The sequence below is a fragment of the Colobus angolensis genome, unplaced genomic scaffold, assembly GCF_000951035.1.
Source record: "Colobus angolensis palliatus isolate OR3802 unplaced genomic scaffold, Cang.pa_1.0 Scaffold319, whole genome shotgun sequence".
Classification (NCBI taxonomy): Eukaryota; Metazoa; Chordata; class Mammalia; order Primates; family Cercopithecidae; genus Colobus; species Colobus angolensis.
This window is the reverse complement of record NW_012116477.1, coordinates 531982-555144: the sequence shown is the minus strand read 5'-3', so window position 1 is coordinate 555144 and position 23163 is coordinate 531982. Positions and strand designations below refer to the sequence as shown.

The following is a 23163-nucleotide window of genomic DNA, read 5'->3' as shown; positions in this document are numbered from 1 at the left end:
TATCACATTTTATATTTATGTCAGAGGGAAACACCATCTAAAAAAAAAAAAAAAAAAAGAAAGACTTGGTTGGGCACAATGGCTCACATCTGTAATCCCAACACTTGAGTCCAGAAGTTCTAGACCAGCCTGGGCAACATAGCGAGACCGTCTCTACCAAAAAAAAAAAAAAGGATTAGCTAGGTGTAGTGGTATACCTTTGTAGTTCCAGCTACGTGGGAGGATCACTTGAGCCCAGGAGGTGAGCTCTGATCATACCACTGCACTCTAGCCTAGGTGGCAGAACAAGAACTCGTCTCAATGAAACAACCAAACAGCCTAAAATAAAAACCACATCAAATATCAGATAACTAGATGTCAAACTAAATATTATAAACAAAAATGTATTACATTTCCCTCTTAAAGATCTAAATTATAGGTCAGGTGTTGTGGCTCACACCAGTAATTCCAGCATATTGGGAGGCCGAGGCCAGAAGGTTGAGACCAGCCTGGGCAACATAGGGAGAGCTCATCTCTAATAAAAGTTTAAAAATATATTTAAGTTAAATTAAGAAAAAAAGCCACTAAATGCTCTGAAGATACGTAAATCAAAGTGATAGGAACAGAATAAGAAATTCTAGAAAAATGCTTTAAAAAAGTAGGAATATCAATTTTAGCATCAGGCAAAATAGAAATCATGGTGAAATTCATTAAAAACTTCATACGGATGACAGAGTTCAGTATGTAGATATAAGTCAAACTTTTATGAGTATAACATGGCTTCACAAATGGTTTTTCAAAAATGTCAGCTTAGAAGTTTTAGAATGTCTTTTAGGACAATTTTTATCAAAATTAGATTACAAACTCTAGAAACAGATAAGAGTTTCCTATTTCAAAACCTATAGCCGTGGTTGGGCTCGGTGGCTCACGCCTGTAATCCCAGCACTTTGGGAAGCTGAGGCGGGCAGATCACCTGAGCTTGGGAGTTCGAGACCAGCCTGGCCAACATGGAGAAACCCCGTCTCCACTAGAAATACAACAAAATTAGCTGGACGTGGTGGCACATGCCTGTAATCCCAGCTACTTGGAAGGCTGAGGCAGGAGAATCACTTGAAACCAGGAGGTGGAGGTTGCGGTGAGCCGAGATCACGCCATTGCACTCCAGCCTGGGCAACGAGAGTGAAACTCGGTCTCAAAACAAAACAAAACACAAAACAAACAAAAGCAAGCCTATAGCCTATAATGGCTTTAAAGAAGTTTGTAGACTTAAGTTCATTTTTAACAAAATGCTGAAATCAAGTGCACAGTATGCTCTTCAAGAAATCAAAAGACAGAATTGAGGCTATGTACAGTACTTGATCAATAAAGGTAAAAATGGTGCTTCACAAGGAAGGCTTAGCTCAAAAAGAGAGGCTACCAACAGACCAGGTTCTTAATCTCAACAGTACTGGCAGTTCTTTGATGTTTGGTGCTTTCCTCTGCATTGTAAGATGTTTAGCGGCGTCCCTGGCCTCCACCCACCCGACGCCAGAAGAACCCTTGGAAGCCTTCCCCAGTTGTGACAATCAAAGATGTCTCCAGACATTGTTCCCTTGGGGGGCGAAATTGTACCTAGTTGAAAACCATTCCAACGGACTTTGGAAAAGCAGAAGGGGACTACGGATACACAAAGTCAATCGTGACTACTAAGCAGAACTTTGCCCCAATAAATTTAGAAGACTCCATAGATGGGTGATGGCCCAGGAAGATGTAAAATTACAAAGTCTGGATTAAAAGATCGAAAACAAGACCACGCCCGGTAGCTCACACCTGTAATCCCAGCACTTTGGGAGGCCGAGCGGGTAGATCACGAGGTCAGGAGTTCGAGACCAGCCTGACCAAGATGGTGAAACCCCATCTCTACTAAAAATACAAAAATTAGCCGGGAGTGGTGGTACGTGTCTGTAATCCCAGCTACTTAGGAAGCTGAGGCAGGAGAATCGCTTGCACCTGAGAGACGGAGGTTGTAGTGAGATCACGCCACTGCACTCCAGCCTGGGCAACAGAGCAAGACTCTGTCCCCCCCCCCCCAAAAAAAAAAGATCAAAAACAGGCTGGGTGTGGTGGCTCACACCTGTAATCCCAACACTTTGGGAGGCTGAGGCAGGCAGATCGGCCTTGACTTGAGGTCAGGAGTTCGAGACCTGCCTGGCCAACATGGTGAAACAGTGTCTCCAGTGTAAAAATACAAAAATTAGCCAGGCATGGTGGTGCATGGCTGTAATCCCATCTATGCTGAGGCACAAGAATCACTTGAACCTGGGAGACAGAGGTTGCAGTGAGCCAAGATTGCACCACTGTAGTCCAGCCTCGGTAAGAAGAAGACTGTCTCTCAAAAACAAAACAAAGCAACCCGAAATGAAACAGATCGGTGACAATGAAGAATTATGTTAAAGATCTACTCTCCAAGGTGAATTGTTTATTGTTTGCAAGTATGTGCTGTAACTTCTGTGGAGAATTATGCTTCGCTGTCCCAGCAGTCTCTGGTTTGGGCATGACATACTCTGGCTAATGAAATATGACAGAAAGTGACAAGAATTGTTGTCAAGGGCCACTGTGTGGTTCCTCACACTTGTTTCTCTTGCCCAAGATACCCTGCAGTGTTCCAAATCATGAGATTTAACAAATTTTTTTTACAGATGGCGTCTCACTCTGTCGCCCAGGCTGGAGTGCAGTGGTGCAATCTTGGTCCACTGCAACCTGCACCTCCCAGGTTCAAGTGATTCTCCTGCCTCAGCCTCCCAAGTAGCTGGGATTACAGGCGGCCACCACCACACCTGGCTAATATTTGTACTTTTAGTGGAGATGGGTTTCACCATGTTGGCCAGACTGGTCTTGAACTCCTGACCTCAGGTGATCCACCTGCCTCGGCCTCCCAAAGTGCTGGGATTACAGGCGTGAGCCACTGTGCTCGGCCACCGGGAGATTTTCATCTGGGGTCTGCATGTAAATTTCACGGTCTAAGATCTGATATGGGAAATGATTACATTTTTATCTTCCCTACCTCTAGCTACAGTTTAGCATTGCCTCCAATTATGGATGTAGGCAATAAACTACACTAACAACAATGCTGGAGACGCTCGTCAATGGACCTGAAATGTGGTCCTACCACATTACACTCGCTGTAGTTCTCCAAGTTACCACTTATGCTCACTTCTGCAATTAGGGTAATTAATTTGCTAGCCACTAGGCTCCTGACATTTAATGCAGGTCTCTGGGACTACTGTGCATATTAACTGCCTGGGCTTGGGAGCGTCTCATTAAGATGCAGATTCTGATTCAGGACATCTGCGGTGCAGCCTGGGTTCCTGCATTTTGATCTACCAAGCTCCTGGCTGAGGTGGACATTTCTGGTCTTTGTACCAGTTTGGGTAGCAAGGGTTTAAAGTATGAAAATTGCACATTTAACATTGATGATTATATAATAATATGGTTTTTTAAAATGTCATATATCTTATTAGATTTCAAGACATCTTTTTGAGAAGAGTCCATCCAAATTGCCAGCAGAGCATAGCAGAACAAAGGTCAAGAATGCCTTCATCTGGCTGCTCTGGACAGAGCAGATCTACCAACTGGGTCCTGGAGAGAAGACAGAGCAGATCTACCAACTGCGTCCTGGAGAGAAGACAGAGCAGATCTACCAACTGCGTCCTGGAGAGAAGACAGAGCAGATCTACCAACTGCGTCCTGGAGAGAAGACCACAAGGAATGCAGCTGGGGTGACAGTGGCATATACGGAGCAGTCTTCAGTTGTCACTGAGGTTGACATTGCTATCTCAGCCTAATCTATACCTCCTCCTATGCTCCTAAGGATTGGAGCAGAGAGGGGATTGTGTGCACGTTCTACCAAACTTTCAAGGAAAGGCGTTTCTAAAGTCAGCTGTTTCAGAGCACAAAGATTTTGCTTCAGCTCACTTTAGAACAGCTATCTGATACCAACGTCAAATGAAGAAATACAAATACAAACATAAATCAATCTTCTTTACGAAGCTAAATAAATGCCACAGGAGCTAGCAGTACAGGGCTCGGGGGAACGGTGGCTCACGTCTGTAATCCCAGCACTTTGGAAGGCTGAGGCAGGAGGATCACTTGAGGCCAGGAGTTTGAGACCAGCCTGGACAACACAGACCTCATCACTATAAAATAAAATAAAATTAGCTGGGCGTAATGGGGCATGCCTGCAGCCCAGCTACTCGAGAAGCAGAGGCATGAGGATCACTTGAACCTGATCGCACTACTGTGTTCCAGCCTGGGCGACAGAGCAAGACCCTATCTCAAAAAAATAAATAAATAAATAAATAAAAAATAAAAAGGAAAACGCAATACATTTGAAATGCAACGACTATTCCCAATTAAACACACACCTCAGAAAACCAACCTCAGAAAGCTAGGAATAAACTTGAATGCCATAAGTGATCTTAACCAAAATCCCAGGGCTTCTAACCCTACAATGATGGTGACATCAAAGCATGCCCATGATGAGGGAATAAGACAGATGGTTTGCGTTGACTGCTACTCTTTAATCTGAACTGAAGCACCAAAGCCAAGGCACACAAGGTCAAGTACAAAGTCATAAACAGAAAACTTATTTGCATATGTTAATTTACTTAGGCAATCCAAAAGAACCACATGTTAGAATCGCTGCCTCCCACTTATAGCTGGGTCAGAGACACCCTGATCTTTCCCCTCTTCCCTTGGTAACAGAACCTTCTTTGCAGCTGGGCACACGAGCACACAGGAGAAACTTCCTTTTCCCAGCCTTCATTTCCACAGCTGGGGGTGGCCATATGATTAAGTTCTGGCCAAGCAGGTGAGCCCAAGCGATGTGCCTTTAAGGTGGCAGGAGGTCATTGTGGAGCAGGCTAGTGAGAGTTGCACCCTTGGGATGACAAAGCAACGCAAGAGCCTGGGTCCCTGAAACCACCAGGCCGGTCCCACACCAGCCTGATCACTTACACCTGGAACATCACGGGCCAGAAATAGTTTGGCTTTAAACCACCATTACTTGAGTCCCAGTAGTCACAAAGGATGCGACTTCTGGGTCACGCCCCAAGGGAGGAATACTGTGAGGCCCCCATGCCTCTTCTCCTACTTTCCATTAGTTAAATTCAGAGAACTAAAGCAGTCACCTTGGGCCCGGAGAAGTGGCCTAACTTTGCTTACACTAGGGAGGTGCGTCTGCTTCCCCTACTCAAGAACAAGGCCTTACCTTATATGTCCTGGATCCCCAGCATGCTCTGCAGTACCTCAAGAAAACATTAATCCAGCCCCTGTATATCTCTTGGGGTCGACCCCAGCACAGTGAATGTTCCAGGCCTTTAATTCTTGTGAAGGTTATCTTGTGAATTTTAAGATTTTTGGCCTCCACCCATTGAATGGCAGTAGCCTAGCCCCAGTTGAGAACAAGTGTTCAAGTTATTTTCAGGATAGAGTCACGCACTCTGAAATTCCTTAAACTGAGCTGCCTCATCTTTCCTCAAAGGGTTCCGGAACCTGCATGCTTTCACTGACATCGTCATCCTGGTAGTCTGTCTTTCAAGGTGAAGATCAAACATTTCCTTGCTAACACGCTTGTCATGATGCACCGTCCCCAGGCAAAAGTGGTCCTCTATTATAATGCCCTCTATTAAATATTACATAGGGCCTCTATTAAAAGTGACCCTCTACTATAATATTACAGTGCCCATCTTTCTGGACAGAGACCGCCATCTTTGTGCAAAAATCTCTATCCTCTCAATGAAGGGGCTCCAGAGGCTCATCTGGGCATGTGCTGCTCCTCCTAAAACCATCCCTCATGTCCCCTTGACGCTCAGTGTGGCCATGACTAAGTCCCGCTCATGTTCCCCTAGGTCACAAGGGCCGCTGCTTCTGAGTCACAGCCCGAGGGAGGCACGCCGTGGGCCCCCTGGTCTGCTCCCATTGCCCGCTGGCTAAGAGATGCAGAGAACTACAGCACCTGCCTCAGACCCAGAGGCTAAGCCACGTGTCCAGGATGGCAGAGCCATTGGACCAGCTGTGGACTATGTGCCTCTGAAGCCGTATTCGAGAAATAAACCAGATTACATTTAAGCCACTGAGAGTGGTTTCTGAAAGAACAAACCAATATCCTCCCTCAAACACACAAGTATAGGATTTGTACTATAGACTAAGGGTTGGCAAAGTGTTTTGTAAAGGACTAGGTAATATTTTAGTGAGGATGGGCCAGGTGGCTCATGCCTGTAATCCCAGCACTTTAGGAGGCTGAGGCAGGTGGATCACCTGAGGTCAGGAGTTCGAGACCAGCCTGGCCAACATTGCGAAACTCCGTCTCTACTAAAAATAGAAAAATTAGCCGGGCGTGGTGGCAGGCACCTGTAATCCTAGCTATTTCAAAAGGCTGAGGCAGGAGAATCACTTGAACCTGGGAGGTGTGGGTTGCAGTGAGCTGAGATTGTGCCACTGCACTTCAGCCTGGGTGACAGAGTGGGACTCTGTCTCAAAAAAAAAAAAAAAAAAAAAAGTATTTTAGGCTTTGTGCACCCTACAGTCCCTGTAGCAACTAACCCCTTGTAAGGCCAGAAAGCTGCAAACAATAAGTAAACAAAGCAGCATGCCAACAGGCTGGAGTTGTCCATGGGCTGCAGTTTGTAGACCCCTGGTATAGATCATGGCACTCCTTTGCTTCAGCACATCTTATTTCTCTTCTCAGCAGCTCGCTGCCCTAAAAGAAAGCACCTTCAAGAAGCCACCTTATTGCTCTTCTAAGATTATTATAGCCACAGACCTCTGTGTAGCTCATCCTGGCAACCTCTTCATCGTCATCTCATACCCCTTTGTTCCTTCTCCCAAGCCCACCCTACTAGACTGAGTTTCACGAGGCAGATGAGGCAGAGACCGTCCTGTTCATTACTGTGTCCCTAGTGCTTAATTCACATTCACTTCCTATCTTCTTACTGAGCTGTTGAATAGAGTGGATACCTACCTGTATGGATTCTGAGATGGCGGTCCAAGTCTTTCATGCCATGCACAGTTTTGAAGTGGCAACCTACAAAAGAAAAATACAATTATTTTTTTTTTCTCTTTTGAGATGGAGCCTTGCTCTGTTGCCCAGGCCAGAGTGCAGTGGCACGATCTTGGCTTACTGCAACCTCCGCCTCCTGGGTTCAAGCAATTCTCCTGCTTCAGCCTCCGGAGTAGCTGGGATTATAGGCACCCGCCTCCACGCCTGGCTAATTTTAGAATTTTTGGTAGAGATGGGGTTTCACCATGTTGGCCAGGCTGGTCTTGAACTCCTGACCTCAGGTGATCTGCCTGCCCCAGCCTTCCAAAGTGCTGGGATTATAGGTGTGAGCCACCATGCCAGGCCTGAAAAATACAATTCTTTTTTTTTTTTTGAGATGGAGTCTCGCTCTGTCTCCCAGGCTGGAGTGCAGCGGCGGGATCTCGGCTCACTGCAACCTCCGCCTCCTGGTTCAAGTGATTCTCCTGCTTCAGCCTCCGGAGTAGCTGGGATTATAGGCACCCGCCTCCACGCCTGGCTAATTTTAGAATTTTTGGTAGAGATGGGGTTTCACCATGTTGGCCAGGCTGGTCTTGAACTCCTGACCTCAGGTGATCTGCCTGCCCCAGCCTTCCAAAGTGCTGGGATTATAGGTGTGAGCCACCATGCCAGGCCTGAAATAATTTTTTTTTTTTTTTTTGGACGGAGTCTTGCTCTGTCGCCCAGGCTGGAGTGCAGTGGCACGATCTCGACTCACTGCAAGCTCCGCCTCCTGGGTTCACACCATTCTCCTGCCTCAGCTTCCCGTGGAGCTGGGACTACAGGCGCCGCCACCATGCCCGGCTAATTTTTTGTATTTTTAGTAGAGACGGGGTTTCACCGTGTTAGCCAGGATGGTCTCGATCTCCTGACCTCGTGATCCGCCCGTCTCGGCCTCCCAAAGTGCTGGGATTACAGGCATGAGCCACCGCACCCGGCAGGAAAAATACAATTCTTAAAAGAGAACCTCAGTTGAGTGTGGTGGCTCATGCCTGCCATCCCCAAGCTTGGGAGACCAAGGTGGGAGGATCACTGGAGGCCAGAAGTTTGAGACCAGCCTGGGTAACATAGAGAGACCCCCATCCCCTCCTAAAATGCTGGGATTACAGGCATGAGCCACCAGGCCTGTCCTCCTGAAAATATTATCTAGTCCTTTACAAAACACTTTGCCAACCCTTAGTCTATAGTACAAATCCTATACTTGTGTGTTTGAGGGAGGATATTGGTTTGTTCTTTCAGAAACCACTCTCAGTGGCTTAAACGTAATCTGGTTTATTTCTCGAATATGGCTTCAGAGGCACATAACTTTTTTTTTTTTTTGAGACGGAGTCTCGCTCTGTCTCCCAGGCTGGAGTGCAGTGGCCGGATCTCAGCTCACTGCAAGCTCCACCTCCCAGGTTTACGCCATTCTCCTGCCTCAGCCCCCCGAGTAGCGGGGACTACAGGTGCCCAGCTAGTTTTTTGTATTTTTTAGTAGAGACGGGGTTTCACCGTGTTAGGCAGGATGGTCTCGATCTCCTGACCTCGTGATCCGCCCGTCTTGGCCTCCCAAAGTGCTGGGATTACAGGCTTGAGCCACCGCGCCCGGCCTACACATAACTTTTAAAACAAAAAAGTTAGCCAGACGTGGTGGTGCATACCTGTAGTCCCAACTACTCAGGGGGCCGATGAGGGAAGATCACATGCATCCAGTGAGTTGGAGGCCGCAGTGAGTTATGATCACACCACTATACTCCAGCCTTAACAGAGCAAGACCTTGTCTTGGGAGTCTGAGGCAGGAGAATTGCCAGAACCCGAGAGGCGGAGGTTGCAGTGAGCCGAGATCACGCCATTGCACTCCAGCCTGGGCAACGAGAGTGAAACTGTCTCCAAAAAAAAAAAGTGTCTGTATATGTATAACCTCAGGATGGAAGCTCCTATGAATCCAATGTTCTGGCGAGTCCCACGCTGAGCTCTGGATGCTACAGGACTCTTAGGCCCCCCAGGGAAGGCTGTGTGTGCTGATGCAGATGCTCGCGTGTTATCAGCATGCAAGAGTAACACGAGCAGGCAGCTCGGGGAGTCACGCCGGGCTTGCATATCAGCACTTGGCTCAGAGGGGGCTCAGCACGCCGGGTTTTATTCTTACCTGGGTAGCAACAGTTGAATGTCCTCTCTCCGAGGGTGGCCATTTGCTCCCTTGCCTCTGAGGGAAGAGTCATGACAGGGGTCTTCTGAGTGTCACTGCTTTCAGTGGAGAGGCAGGCTGCTTTTGGAACATCGTTATCAAGCTCTGAAGCTGAAATTGAGGCATAAGGTTTTGCTTAGTTTTTCAGTTATAACCACTATGCTGTGTCTTAGAATACAGTAGGGGTGAGCTTATTTCACCTTCCTTCACCTTTCCAGAAATAATTAAAAACAAAAATGAAAGCCATGTGCCCAGGCGTGGTGGCTCATGCCTATAATCCCAGCACTTTGGGGGGCCCAGGTGGGTGGATCACGAGCTCAGGAGTTCAAGACCGGCCTAGCCAATATGGTGAAATCCTGTCTCTACTAAAAATACAGAAATTAGCCAGGCGTGGTGGTGTGCACCTGTAGTCCCAGCTACTCGAGAGGCTGAGGCAGGAGAATCACTGGAACCCGGGAGGCAGATGTTGCCGTGAGCTGAGATCGTGCCACTGCACTCCAGCCTGGGCAACAGAGCAAGACTCTGTCTTAAGGAAAAAAAAAAAAAAAAAAAAAAAGCCACACATGCTCTGTCTTGCAAAAGTCCTCTTCCCCTTACTACAGTTTCCAAGAAGTACAGGGGACAGGACACTGTCATGTAACAGGGAAGCTGGCAAAATCCAAACTAAAAAAACGTAACATATGAGTACTTCTTAAGTGGTGTGAAGACTAGTTTTTTTCAAACAATTTCTAATCCATCCCAGGCTTGTATTTCTGTAAGATATAATAAACACAAATTAGGAGAGAGTGGAATAAGACGAAAACAGCCCAAACATCATTACATACAGCAAAAAGCTGGATGACATGGCAATATCAAAGTTTTTTTTTTTTTTAAGATGCTTACTCTGGATTTCTGATTTGTTTTGCCTCAGTTCAGCAAAAGGTCAGGGGCCACACATCACTGATCTCCAGGATAAAACAGTTGTTTCAACAAATAACTTGAAAGAAGATGGAAGAGGAGAAAAACCAAAGACTGAGAGACTTGAGATGGTCAAAAACATTGTGGCTCCTGAGTAGAATATGCTGGAAAAGCTGTTTGAGATAGTAAGAAGTGTGCTCACTTGCTGGAGTTTTGCTACAAGGGTTTTATACTTTGGTGGGAAAATGGAATTAGAGCTTAAAAAGCATTCCCCATAGTCTAAGGATGAATGTTGAAACATTTACAAGTTGTATGATATGCGAGTTTTTCTTCAAAAATAATCCAGGGCAGGGGGAGAGGTGGCATAAGGAGAAATGAGATTGGCCACATATAATTAATGGTTGAAGTGGATCAGTGGGTGAGAATTCACTATATTATTCTATTTTTAGGAAGGTTGAACTATGAAATCGCCATTTTTGTTAGCCAAGACGGTCAAATAATTTCATGTTTCAATCTAATATGTAGGTTTTAAAATTCCTATAGCAAAGACTAAGTACTCCTAGAAGATTCTGAAATATCTCAGAATAGACTTAAATCTAAAAGGAAAAAAGGTCCTATCAAGGTCTGAAGTTTTGTTTTTGAAATGGAGCCTCACTCTGTGACCCAGACTGGAGTGCAGTGTCATCTCAGCTCACTGCAACCTCTGCCTCCTGGGTTCAAGCGATTCTCCTGCCTCAAACTCCCAGGTAGCTGGGATTACAGGCGTGCACTACCACGCCTGCCTAACTTTTGTATTTTCAGTAGAGATAGGGTTTCACCATGTTGGCCAAGTTGGTCTCGAACTCCTGACCTCAAGTGACCCCCCACCTCAGCCTCCCAAAGTGCTGGGACTATAGTCATGAGCCACTGTGTGCAGCCATCTAAAGTCTTAAAAGATTGACTAGCTTATGAATTATAGGCCAAGATCTGGGACTTTCTCTCTTCCAAGGTTATTATAAGAGGTGGATTTCACTTTATTGAGAGGATTTGTGGGGGTAAAGGAATCTTAGCATGAGAAGCTGTACAGCACAGTGGTGAGGGCTTCAGTTTTAGGCAGAGGGTTTGCTCAGCTATGTGCTGTGCTACTGGAGAGCTACTTAACCTTTCTGAGCTTCAGTTTACTCATTTGCAAAAGGAGACAACATACATGCCTCAGAGCTGCAGAGTTAAACAAGAAGAAAAAATATAAGTTCTCAGTACAGTGCTCAGTCTCAGTAAATACAATTATGTGGCTTCAGATGTCACAAGTGAGGACTCCAGATTTCACATCCTAGCAGTTGTGCGCGAAGCCCCTTAAGCGATCTAGTCCAGTGGCTCTCAACTGGGGACCATTCTACCACCAAAGGACACTCAGCAATGCCTGGGAACATTTTCAGTTGTCATGTTTCTGTTTGCATGCATGTGTGAGAATGGCATCTAGTGGGTGAAGGCCAGGGATGCTGCTAGACATCCTATAGTGCGCAGGACAGCCCCCACAAGGAAATGGTGCAGTCCCGTAGGTCAATCGGGCTGGGGTTGAGAAAGTCTGCATTCGTCCTACTCCCAATGTTTCTTCCAAGTGTAATCCTGACACTGTCACAATCACCTAGATCATGGGTTCAATGGAGTTTCCCAGGCCTTACCCTACACTCACTGAAAACTTAGGGCAGGGAGAGGGGTGGTAGTGTGGATCAAGTAGGGATTTGTGATTCCAGGGACTTGCGATTTTTTTTGAGACACGGTCTCGCTGTTACCCAGACTGGAGCACAGTGGCACCAACATGGCTCACTGCAACCTCCCCCTTCCAGGCTCAAGCCATCCTCCTACCTCAGCCTCCCGAGTAGCTGGGACCACAGGCATGCACCACCACACCTGGCTAGTTTTTGTTTTTTTCTGTAGAGACAGGGTTTTGCCACGTTGCCCATGCTAGTCTCAAACCCTGAGCTCAAGCAATCTGCCCACCTTAACCACCGAAAGTGCTGGGATTACAGGCATGAGCCACCATACCTGGCCTCAGGGACTTGCATTTTTGAAGCACTTGCCAGAGGATTCTGCTGTATTACTTGCAAGTCCTTGACTCAAAGGGCGCTCCCTAGAGCACCAGCATCACCTGAGAGCTTGTTAAAATGCAGCGTCTCGGCCGGGTGCAGTGGCTCACACCTGTAATCCTACCACTTTGGGAGGCCAAGGCGGGCAGATCACCAGGTGAGGAGATCAAGACCATCCTGGCTAACATGGTGAACCCCGTCTCTACTAAAAATACAAAAAAAAAAAAAAAAAAAAATCAGCCAGGCATGGTGGTGTGCGCCTGTAATCCCAGCTACTCAGGAGACTGAGGTAGAAGAATCGCTTGAACCTGGGAGGCAGAGGTTGCAGTGAGCCCAGATTGTGCCACTGCACTCCAGCCTGGTGAGAGTGAGACGCCATCTCAAAAAAAAAAAAAAAAAAAAGCAGCAGAGTCTCAGGCCTACAGAACCAATCTACACTTTAGCCAGATCCCCAGGTGATTCCTGAGCACAACACATTGCGATTTGAGAAGCACAGCTCACAGCCAGTGGTTCTCAGACATGAGCGTGTATCAGAATTGCCTAGAAGGCTGCTTAAAACACAGGTGGCACAGGCTCCCCCTCCGGAGTTCCTGATTGACTAGGTATGGGGTAGAGCCAGTGATTTTTCACTTCTGACAAGTTCCCAATTGATGCCGATACTAGTCTGGGAACCATACTTTTGAGACTCTTACTCTGAGCAAGAAACTGGCTCAGATGCTCAAGGTTGCAGGACTGGAAGTTTTCAGCTCATTGGAACCTACACTTGCCAGATCTGCAACCCATCCTATGGCCCTCAGGGGAAGACACAAAGCCTCATTGCTTAGCAACTCACGTACTAGAAGAGAAAACCATGAAACTCGAGGGTTTTAATTCCACAGAAGTCAAGCAAGACTGGAAACAAATCTAAGTGAGGTACTGTATAACACAGTGGTTTGGGGGAACAGACTGGGAAACCAGCTGGTAAGTTTCAAGTTTTACCATTTATCGGCTGTGTCCCCCTGGATAAGATACTCAACTTCCCTGTTCCTCAGTTTCCACATCTGTGAAACGGGTATTATGGCCATCTCATTAGCTTAGATGAAGGTCTTTAGTATATTTAAGAGAACCTCGTATATTAAGTCAATACTGTATAAATGCTATTAGTGTTATTCACTGATATACACACATAAGATTCTACCAGATTCTCAGAGGGAGAAAAACGCGTGTTTTCAATGGAAACTAGAAAATAAGAGGTGGGTTAAAGGATGACCTAGATAGAGCCTCTGATGAGGAGGTGTGAGGAACCTCAGATTTTATTTACATTTAGACATCCAGGAAACCAAGGAAGGGCCGAAGCCCAGTCTCCTGGGAAAGGTGCAGCTGGGGGAGGCGCTCGGCCTCTGGAAGTGGGGGTAGGCCACATTTGACAATTAGAAACCAGGTGAGCAGGGCGAGGGTTTTAATCCCTGGGGAAACGGATGATGTTCCCTCAGTAAGGTTCCTCTGGCCCCTCCCTCATTTTACTGCTGGTGACAGGAAGTCTACTACTTTCCATTTTATTTTCCTCCAAAAGCTACTTGAGTTGCAAAGACACTTGCAAATTAAGAGTGGCCCAACCTTAGTAAAAAATGTACTCCCTTGCCAGTGTCGCAGACCAAAGATGCTAGGATAAAACGTCAGTTGGAAGACGGCTTTTTCTCTGAAGTGGTGGCTGAGGTTGAGGCACACTACTGGGCCGGCAGAGTCTGCATCCTGCTCCCACAGAAGGCACCTCATTACTCCAGGACGCACAACACCCTCCCCATGCCCGAAACACTGGGTGCGGCTCCAGAAGGCGCCTCGCAGCGCCGGCTGCAGGAATCCAAAGTAGCTCAGTGAACCGACTTTCAACCCCAGCCTGGGGTTATTCAGCAACTCTCTTCTATAAACACCTCCCACAAAGACTCAGCATCCCCAGTACCTCCCCAGCTTCCCCTAGGTGCAGAGATCAGCAAGAGCCCCGCCCTTCTCCCCAGGGGGGCGGATCCGGTAAGTCTCACCTGTCTATCTCCATCCCAGGCCTCGAGCACAAGGGTGGTTATACTATTCTGGTTATGGTAGCTCCACCCGGACAAGCTTTATTTTAACATATAAGCTTTAGTTTAGTGGAGCCTTCATTAAACTACTCCCCGCCACCACCTCCTCGGGAAGGTGTGGTCAAAGCCCACCAGACCGACTGTAGTGGAAGTTGACGCGGAAGTTGGAAAGCCCGCGTCTCTGGAGGGGTGAGCCTCCCCGGAGAGGGGACCCGACATCCTCCTTTCCGCGCCAGGAAAGAGCGGGGGAGAAGAGGAAGTCCAGTTACAACTCCTTTCCTCACCCTCTTAAGGGAAAGGTACCGGCTAACCACGGGGAGCTGGGAGCCGAAGAGAAACTAGGAACCTGCAATCTCGATCTAAGCTCAAAATAAGCAAAAAGGGAAGCGCCTTAGAAATGCAGATTCCCCAGCCCCACCCCCGAGATTCCAATGGAGGCGGGGCACGGGCGGGGGCGAGGGGGTCCCTAATGTGGGGGAGGAATTCGGCGAGCGAGAAAAGGTGCCCTCCCGTAGGCTCTTCTGAAGCGGAGGATCCCGGGACGAAAAATGCTGCCCAGGGGGCTTAGAGTAGCCGAGGATCTCCTTGCTACATCCTGTGTCCACGTGGCAGCCGAGGAGGGGGTGTGGGGGCCGCCTGTTAAGTGAGACAGTATCACTGCTCTATCCCCACCACGGCTCCCACTTCGCTCAGATAAAATGCAGAGCTCTTATCGGGGCTCATGGCCGCCCCCCACCCCCCACCGCCTGCCCCCATCACCTCTCGGGCCTCCGGTGACCTTTCCGGCTACAGCAGCGCTGACGCCCTGGGCCTCTACGCTTGCGTTCCCTCGGCCTGGAATGCTCCTCCCCCGGGTACCTGCACGGCTCGCTCCCTCCCATCCTTCTGGTCTTCGCTCGAACGTCCACTCCTCGGTGAGGCCTTCCCTGGACAACGCATTTGAAACGTAACCCCAGGGCAAGGAGCCACCTTTCAGGCGCGCAGCCGAAGCCTAGTGCCAAGGGGGCCGGGGACTCGCGTGCCCGCGCACCCCGAAAACAGCCTCTGAGGGGTCCTCTGAGCATCCTTCCAGCGTGTTTGGGAGGCAAACTCGTTGACTAGCTCTCGAGAGGAGTGGCTAGAGGAATCCAGGCGGGGAAGGGGGCCGGTTGACTCCGGGAGGATGTAATTTACAAAGGCGGGGCGCGGGGACTCCCAGGTCCGAGTCCCTGGACTCTGCGCCGGACGCTTCGCCCGCCCTTTCAGGCCCCCTGCCCGGTCCTCGTACCAGCGCGGGTCCGGAGAACCTCTGAGCACCAGCCCCCAGACCCCGGGGGTGCTCCAGCAGCGCTACTCACCCGGCTCCCCTGCCACCTGCGGGGCCACCTCCGCACATTCCCGGCGCGCAAAGCAAGGCTCCTCGGAGTTGAGGTGCTGGGGCTTGGCCTGCTTGCGCCGCGACATGGCGCGAGGACCGGGCTCCCCGCGCGTCCCTAGGAGTGGCCTACTTCACACAACGAATTCCCGGAGTTCGGAAATTACCCCCCTTCGGCTGGAACGCGCATGTCCCGGCAATTCTGCTCATCAGCCGAGCAGGGCGATTTATCAAGAGTCCTGACGGCTGATTGGCCTGGAGCCAAGACCCCAGGAGTCCGGCGAACTTGTGGTCCGCGCCCGGGCAGCCCGCGCCACCTGGGAGCTCGTTAGAAATGCAGACTCTCGGGCTCTACCCCAGACCCGCTGAATCAGAATCTGCATTTTAACAAGATCCCCAGGTGATCGCATGCACATTAAAGTTTGAGAAACCGTGTCTGCATTTTAACGAGATCCCCAGGTGATTCGTTGGCCCATTAAAATTTCAGAAGCGAAGCTCTCCTCCAACTTTAATGTGCGCACGAGTCGCTGGGGAGCTCGTTAAAATGCAGATTCTGACTCAGTGGGTCTGGGGTGGGGCCTGAGCTCCTGTATTTCTAACGAGCTCCCAGGTGAGGCTGTGGCTGCAGCGCTGCACAGGCTGCGCTTTTAGATTCGGACTTAATTGGTCTGGGCTGGGACCTGGGCATTGGGATATATATTTTTTAAAAGCCGTCTCCCTCCCTCACCACCCCCATCACACACAGGTTTTTCTGATGTGCATCCAAGCTGAGAAGCACGACCTCCACTCCTGGCTCTCAACCCTGGCTGCATACCCAAATTTAAATTTTAAAAAAGTTGGAGACACTCTGGTGTCTCCCTCTAACTGCAGGGAGAACATGTTCCTGGAGGACCCGGTTAAAAATGCAGATTCCGAAAGTTCTGGATTCAGGTGGCCGAGGCCAGGAATGTGTGTTTTTATACAGCACGTGCCCGCTCCCGCCCCGTGACTCGGGCGCACTGGGTCTTGGACCACACAGGAGGGCTTTTGGGTCCAACCCGATGCTGGCCCCACCCGGGCAGGTGACGGAGGCGTGGTCCTCGGGGCGTTGAGCTAATAAGCGTTAGTGCTCAGACTGGCTGGGACCTCGATGAGACCCGAGGGAGACCCCTCCTTGCGCCGCGTAAATGATATCCAACTGGGAGACATACCCCAGGTGTTTACTTTCTTCAAATTGGGGAGTTACTTAAGACAGGGTTGTGCCCCAAGCTTGCCCGAACCTGAGAATCACGTGGGGGCCCTTGTTTCAAAAAGACCCAGCCTGGCTCTGCTCCGAGTTTTTGGGGCGGGGCCTGAGAATCTGTATTTTTAACAGCGCAGCGTATGAGTTTTACGGGGTGGTCCTGGGGGGTTAGCAGCATCTGTAACGAGCCTTCTATGAGGTTACCGTTGGCGAACCCCGTGGCAGGGCCTGCGAGAACAGCATTTTTTGCTTAATTGTTTCCATTTCTCAAATGCTGACCTGTTTTCCTCAAACTTCCCTTTGATTTTCAGGTTGTGAATCCACTTAGGGATATTTGTGTAATGCCGGGTGAAGTCATGTCAGGTTACATTTCCGAGACTTAAACTTTTTTAAAAACACAACGCTTCAAGTCTTCTTTGGGATGTATGTGTAGTTACACGTATCTGTGAAGACATTTGAAAATATATACACGTGGCGGGGTGTGGTGGCTCATGCTTGTAATCCCAGCACTTTGGGAGGCCGAGGTAGGCGGATCACATGAGGTCAGGAGTTCTAGACCAGCTTGGTCAACATGATTAAACCTTGTCTCTACTAAAAATACAAAAACTTAGCTGGGCGTGGGGGTGGACGCCTGTAATCCCAGCTCCTGGGTAAGCTGAGGCAGAAGAATCACTTGAACTCGGAGGTGGAGCCAAGATCTCACCACTGCACTCCAGCCTGCGTAACAGAGTGAGACTCCATCTCAAAAAAAAGAAAAAATATATATATATAATATACACACACACACACACACTCATGTTTATCATGTCTCCTTTTGAGGAGACTGGATAAACAGTGGTTGCCTCTGGGGAAGTTGAAGAGGGGTGCGTGGGGAGTATGGGAGACATCTGACACCCCCTTATACTGCTTGAGGTGTGTACGTGTGTTTGTATTGCTTTGTTGTTACTTCACTCAGGTGTACACAATCAATCATTGGTACATGAGGCATTATTACTGCCCTATTGTTAGTCTACACTTGTACGCCTGCCTACATTTTTTAGGCTGCTTGCTTGCACCCCTGTTTATTATGACATAATAAGTACCAGGGAACCTACTGCCCCAAAGTAGGACCTTAACCACAACCTACATCTCTCTTTATATGGCCTCCTGATGTCCCCTCCCCTCCTCTGCCCTACAACTGAATAACCATCAGCCTGACTCCTACAGATCTCATTCATTTGCTTTTTCTCTTTAGCAAGTTTTATTTTACCTACATGTATTCCTTAATAAAAAATACCATTTTAATATTTAAAGAATATAAAAGGGTATATAATCTTCCAAGACTAACTTTTTTCACTTAATATTATTTTGCTAAGATCATCCAAATTGCTGTCATTGTTTCTTGATTTTGACTGCTCTGTAAATATTCCACTGTGTGAAAATGCCAGTTTCTTCATCTGCTCTCCTGTTGATGGGCACATGGGCCTTTGCCAGGTCTTTGCCATTGTGAACAGTGCTGCTTTGATCTTTCTAAAAAGTGTCAGAGTTTCTCATGAGTGAATATATACCTTGGGGTAGTATAAGAGATAATGCCAAAATGATTGTATTAACTTATACTTCCCCAGCAAGGTATAAGAAATAACATAGGTCAGGCTCAGTGGTCATGCCTGTAGTTCTAGAACTTTGGAAAGTTGAGGTTGGTGGATCACTTGAGCTAAGGAGTTTGAGACCAGCCTGGGTGACATGGCAAAACTCTGTCTCTATAAAAAATATACAAAAATTAGCTAGGTGGGTGACACATCTGTGGTCCCAGCTACTCTGGAAACTGAGGCAGGAGGAAGCTGAGCCTTGGAGGCTGAGGCAGTGGGCCATGTTTGTGCCACTGCACTCCAGCCTGGGCAACAGAGTAAGAACCTGTCTTGAAAACAAACACAAAAAACCCAAAATGTGAAGCCCATTCTTTCTCACACTCAGGATTATAAAATGTCTTGATTTTTGCCAACTATATTGACATAAAATGGGGTCTCAGTATAGTCTTGACTTGCATTTTCCATGTCGGTATACTTACAACCAAAAGCAAACTGAAAATTGTAAATGTGTTCCACAAATATAATGACAACTGATAGTCTTATTTTTGGAAAAAAAAATTGTTTTTAGTCTTTTGCAAAACATCCAATCAGAGTTCTAGTCCTAAATTAAGGTTTTTTTTTTGTTTTGTTTTTTTGAGACGAAGTTTCACTCTTGTTGCCCAGGCTGGAGTGCAATGGTGCGATCTCAGCTCACTGCAACCTCCACTTCCCAGGCTTAAGCAATTCTCCTTGCTTAGCTTCCCATAGCTGGGATTACAGATGTCCACCACGACGCCTGACTAATTTTTTGTATTTTTAGTAGAGATGGGTTTTCACCTTGTTGGCCAGGCTGGTCTCAAACTCCTGGCCTCAAGCAATCCATCTGCCGTGGCCTCCCAAAGTGTTGGGATTACAGGCATGAGCCACTGTGCCTGGCCACCATGTTTGGTTTTGGTTTTAATGGCTTTATTTCAAGGCTCAAAATTAAAAATCTGAAAACAAAAAAAATCTTACAGGGTCTACAGATGCAAACGAAAGCAAAGTATCATTGGCTATGCATAATCAGTCATGATTCTCCTCTTTCAATCCCATTTGCCAATTACACAGGTTGACTATTCTGTTGAAATCCAGCTAGTAAATTTTCATCTTCCCTCATAATCAGGAGCTTCTGCAAATAAAAGTGAAGAAGACACATCACTATATTGTACCTGGAACAAATGGATTTCAAACCCAGGGAAGCTCTTTTTTTTTAAAAGATGTTTAAACAGGCTGGAAAAATCTGTTTGCTGGTTGAGTGCAGCAGCTTATGCCTGTAATCCCAGCATTTGGGAGGCCAAGGTGGATGGATCACCTGAGGTCACGAGTTCGAGACTAGCGTGGCCAACATGTCAAAACCCCCTCTCTACTAAAAACAACAAAAATTAGCTGGATGTGGTGGCACATGCCTGTAATCCCAGCTAGTTGGGAGGCTGAGGCTGGGGAATCGCTTGAACCTAGGAGGCGGAGGTTGCAGGGAGCCAAGACTGTGCCACTGCACTCCAGCCTGGGCAACAGAGCAAAACTCTGCCTTAAAAAAAAAAAAAAAAAAAACCTGTTGCTAAGTTTAAACACATAGATTGAGGTTCTCATAGGTGACTTTTCGTTGTTTTCAGCAACAATATCACATAACAAGGGAATCATGACCAAACATGCATTTAAAAGTACTTTCTCCACAGGATGTTTCTGCTGAAAACTAGTTACTTCCTCATTCTTCATATATCACCTTTGTCCGGATTTCTTTTTTTTTTTTTTTTTTTTCCACTTAAGCAAAACACTGAAACTTTAATTGAACCAGAATTAAACCTGTCAAAGATCCAGGCGGTATACTCCTAACTCTTCTCTATAGCACCAGTTCCTTGTGAGGGGTTATTTCATCAGCCACCTGAGTAAGTGCTGCAGCTATCCCCAGATCAACTCGAGACATCCCAAGCATGGCCACATCAGCATCAATGTCCAGGCATACTCAGGGTTCAGAATCGTGGGTTAGTACCACTTTTCCCACCACCCCTTTATACTCCACAAAAGACTCACAGCCAGCAGGTTAACTCTTCCCTCCCCACCCCTACCAAACCCTGGAAAACCATAAAGAGCCTTTTTACAGCTCCTCTTTCTCAGCCCACTTCTTCTGGAAGGCAGTTAGGATGTTTAAGGTCTTCTGGAACTCCTCCTTCTTCCAGTCACTCAACCTGTTCTTCTCAATCAGCCTGGCGATCCATGTCATCTCTGATGCTGGGAAGTCCTCCCCTAGGTCTAAGATTTTCCCTATGATCTTCAGGTGTTGCTTGGCCCAGTTCTTCTCAGTCTCCCTCACACTTGAGAGGTGGTCCTGCCCCTGTTTCAAGAGGGTCTGGCGGGCCTCCACTCCAGAGGCCCTGACCAACTCTCCGGCCAGGGAGTCGTATGCAGGCAGGCCACCAGGCCACCAGGCATCCCTAGATAGCCTTTCCCCTTCAGCCGGCACTGAATGGCTCCAACCTTAACTGCCCCAGTACACGGGACTGGGTTCTCAAAGTCCTCCTCCCAGAAGAGGTAGAAGACTGGGTAGCTCTCCTTGTGCAGCTTGTATTTCTCACTCAGCTCCATGTTTAGCTTGTCACCATAATCTGAGATCCCTGTCTCTGCCACCAAGAGATCATTGCTGGAAGCCAAGTTTTCAGGAAGACGCCTGAACTCATCCTGCTTCTCACCATAGCGGTACTGGGTGTCCAACTTCACCAAGACGAATCAGCTTTTGGGAATGACCTTGTAGAAAGTGACCGTATCCAGGGGAAGGGCGCCCTTGGTGTGCAGCGGAGAGGAGCAGGAAGCCCAGGAGAAGGGGAAGCAGTGGGGAGAGAGACGCGGAGTGGGGCACGGCAGCAGCCATATCGCCCAAGTCAGCGGTCAATTTTTTTTTTTTTTTGAGACGGAGTTTCGCTCTGTCTCCCAGGCTAGAGTGCAATAGTGCGATCTTGGCTCATCGCAACCTCCGCCTCCCGGGTTCAAGTGATTCTCCTGCCTCAGCCTCCTGAGTAGCTAGGATTATAGGCATGTGCCACCACGCCTGGCTAATTTTGTATTTTTAGTAGAGATGGGTTTCTCCATGTTGGTCAGGCTGGTCTTGAACTCCCAACCTCAAGTGATCCGCCTGCCTCGGCCTCCCAAAGTGCTGGGATTACAGGCATGAGCTACCTTGCCCAGCCTGCAGTTTTTGTTTGTTTGTTTTTTTAATAGTTGTTAGGTAATCCCCTTTGTTCATACAGAAAATTAATAAATTTTCAAACATTGTCGCTTTGTAGAAGAAAAATGGAGAATATCTATAATTCTCACAACTCTTAAGTATTTTGCCAAGAGATAAACAGCATACTTCTGAATTATACAACAGATTCTCCTGGTCACTCTACCTCTCTTTACAAACATAAAGATTCCAGAGGCAGGATAATGTAGTAACTAAGAGCACAGTCTGGAGCCAACCAGAGTTAGAATCCTGGCTCTGGCTGGGCGCGGTGGCTCACACCTGTAATCCCAGCACTTTGGGAGGCCAAGGAGGGTACATCACTTGAAGTCAGAAGTTTGAGACCAGCCTGGACAATCTGGTGAAACCCCATCTCTACTAAAAATACAAAAAATTAGCTGAGCATGGTGGTGAGCACCTGTAATTCAGCTACTCAGGAGGCTGAGGCACGAGAATCGCTTGAACCCGAGGCAGAGGTTGCAGTGAGCCAAAATCATGCCACTGCACTCCAGCCTGGGCAACAGAGCAAGACTCCATCTCCAAAAAAAAAAAAAAAAAATCCCTGCTCCTCGCTCTGGCTCTGTTCACATCCCACCTGTGTGATCTCGAGAAAGCTGTTCTGTGTCCCATTTTTCTCATTAATAAAATGGCAATGTCAAGGGTGGGTTGAGGATTAGAGAATTTATATATGTAAACGGGTACAGAACAACATCTAGTATGTAAATACTACTCTAAGTGTTAACAGTTGGTATGATAATGGGGTAAGAGTTACAGTTATCTATGAAAGTAGCACTCATCTGTCATTGGTTATTCCATTTAACTAGAGGCACAGTTACTGTTTTACATGGAAATAGATTTGAAGCAAACAAGCACGTGTGACCTTATTCCACTCTTCTGAGTTGCAGAATTCCCATGCTTTCACAGTTTCAATCCACATATTAAATGAGGAAAGCTTACTCTTCTTTTTAAAGAGAAAGAGATAATAACAAAGTATCAATACAATGTCGTTTCTGATTGTCCTGGGCCTCTGGGGATGTGGGCACCCTGGTTGTGTTCTCCTACCTTTTTGCTGTTGTTGTTGTTGTTGTTGGGACAGGGTCTTTCTCTGTTCTCCAGGCTGGAGTACAGTGGCGTGATCTTGGTTCACTGCAGTCTCAACTTCCAGGTCTCAAGTGATCCTCCCACCTTAGCCTCTCAAGTGGCTGGGACTACAGGCACATGCCACCACACCCAGGCTAATTTTTTTTTGTAGAGAATGTGTTTCACCATGTTGCCCAGGCTGGTCTTGAACTCCTGGGCTCAAGTGATCCTCCCACCTCGGCCTCCCAAAGTACTGGGATTACAAGCGCGAGCCACCGTGCCTGGCTGGGTTCTCCTTCCTAAGCATCCTCATTAAAGTTGTATCATTAATACTACCATTCTCTACTGTGAATACCAGAATGAACAAATAAATGTTTATCCAGGCACAAATGATTCCCCAAAGGGGTATAAAACTAGACAGGAGGCTGGGTGCAGTGGCTCATGCCTGTAATCCCAGCATTTTGGGAGGCTGAGGTGGGAGGATCAC

The 23163-nt window shown here is 47.6% G+C and overlaps 1 protein-coding gene and 1 pseudogene across 1 annotated transcript in view; both read right to left on the bottom strand.

Moving 5' to 3' along the window:
• ZFP64 (ZFP64 zinc finger protein) overlaps positions 1–23163 on the bottom strand; it is a 107861-nt gene that overhangs the window by 7153 nt on the left and 77545 nt on the right. Inside the window, exons 6-7 of the mRNA XM_011951350.1 lie at positions 9165–9314; positions 6980–7042 (exon numbers count right to left, since the gene is read on the bottom strand). Of these exons, the coding sequence (XP_011806740.1) occupies positions 6980–7042; positions 9165–9314 (213 nt within the window). The remainder of the gene's footprint in view (positions 1–6979; positions 7043–9164; positions 9315–23163) is intronic.
• Positions 20478–21248, bottom strand: LOC105518377 (annotated as a pseudogene).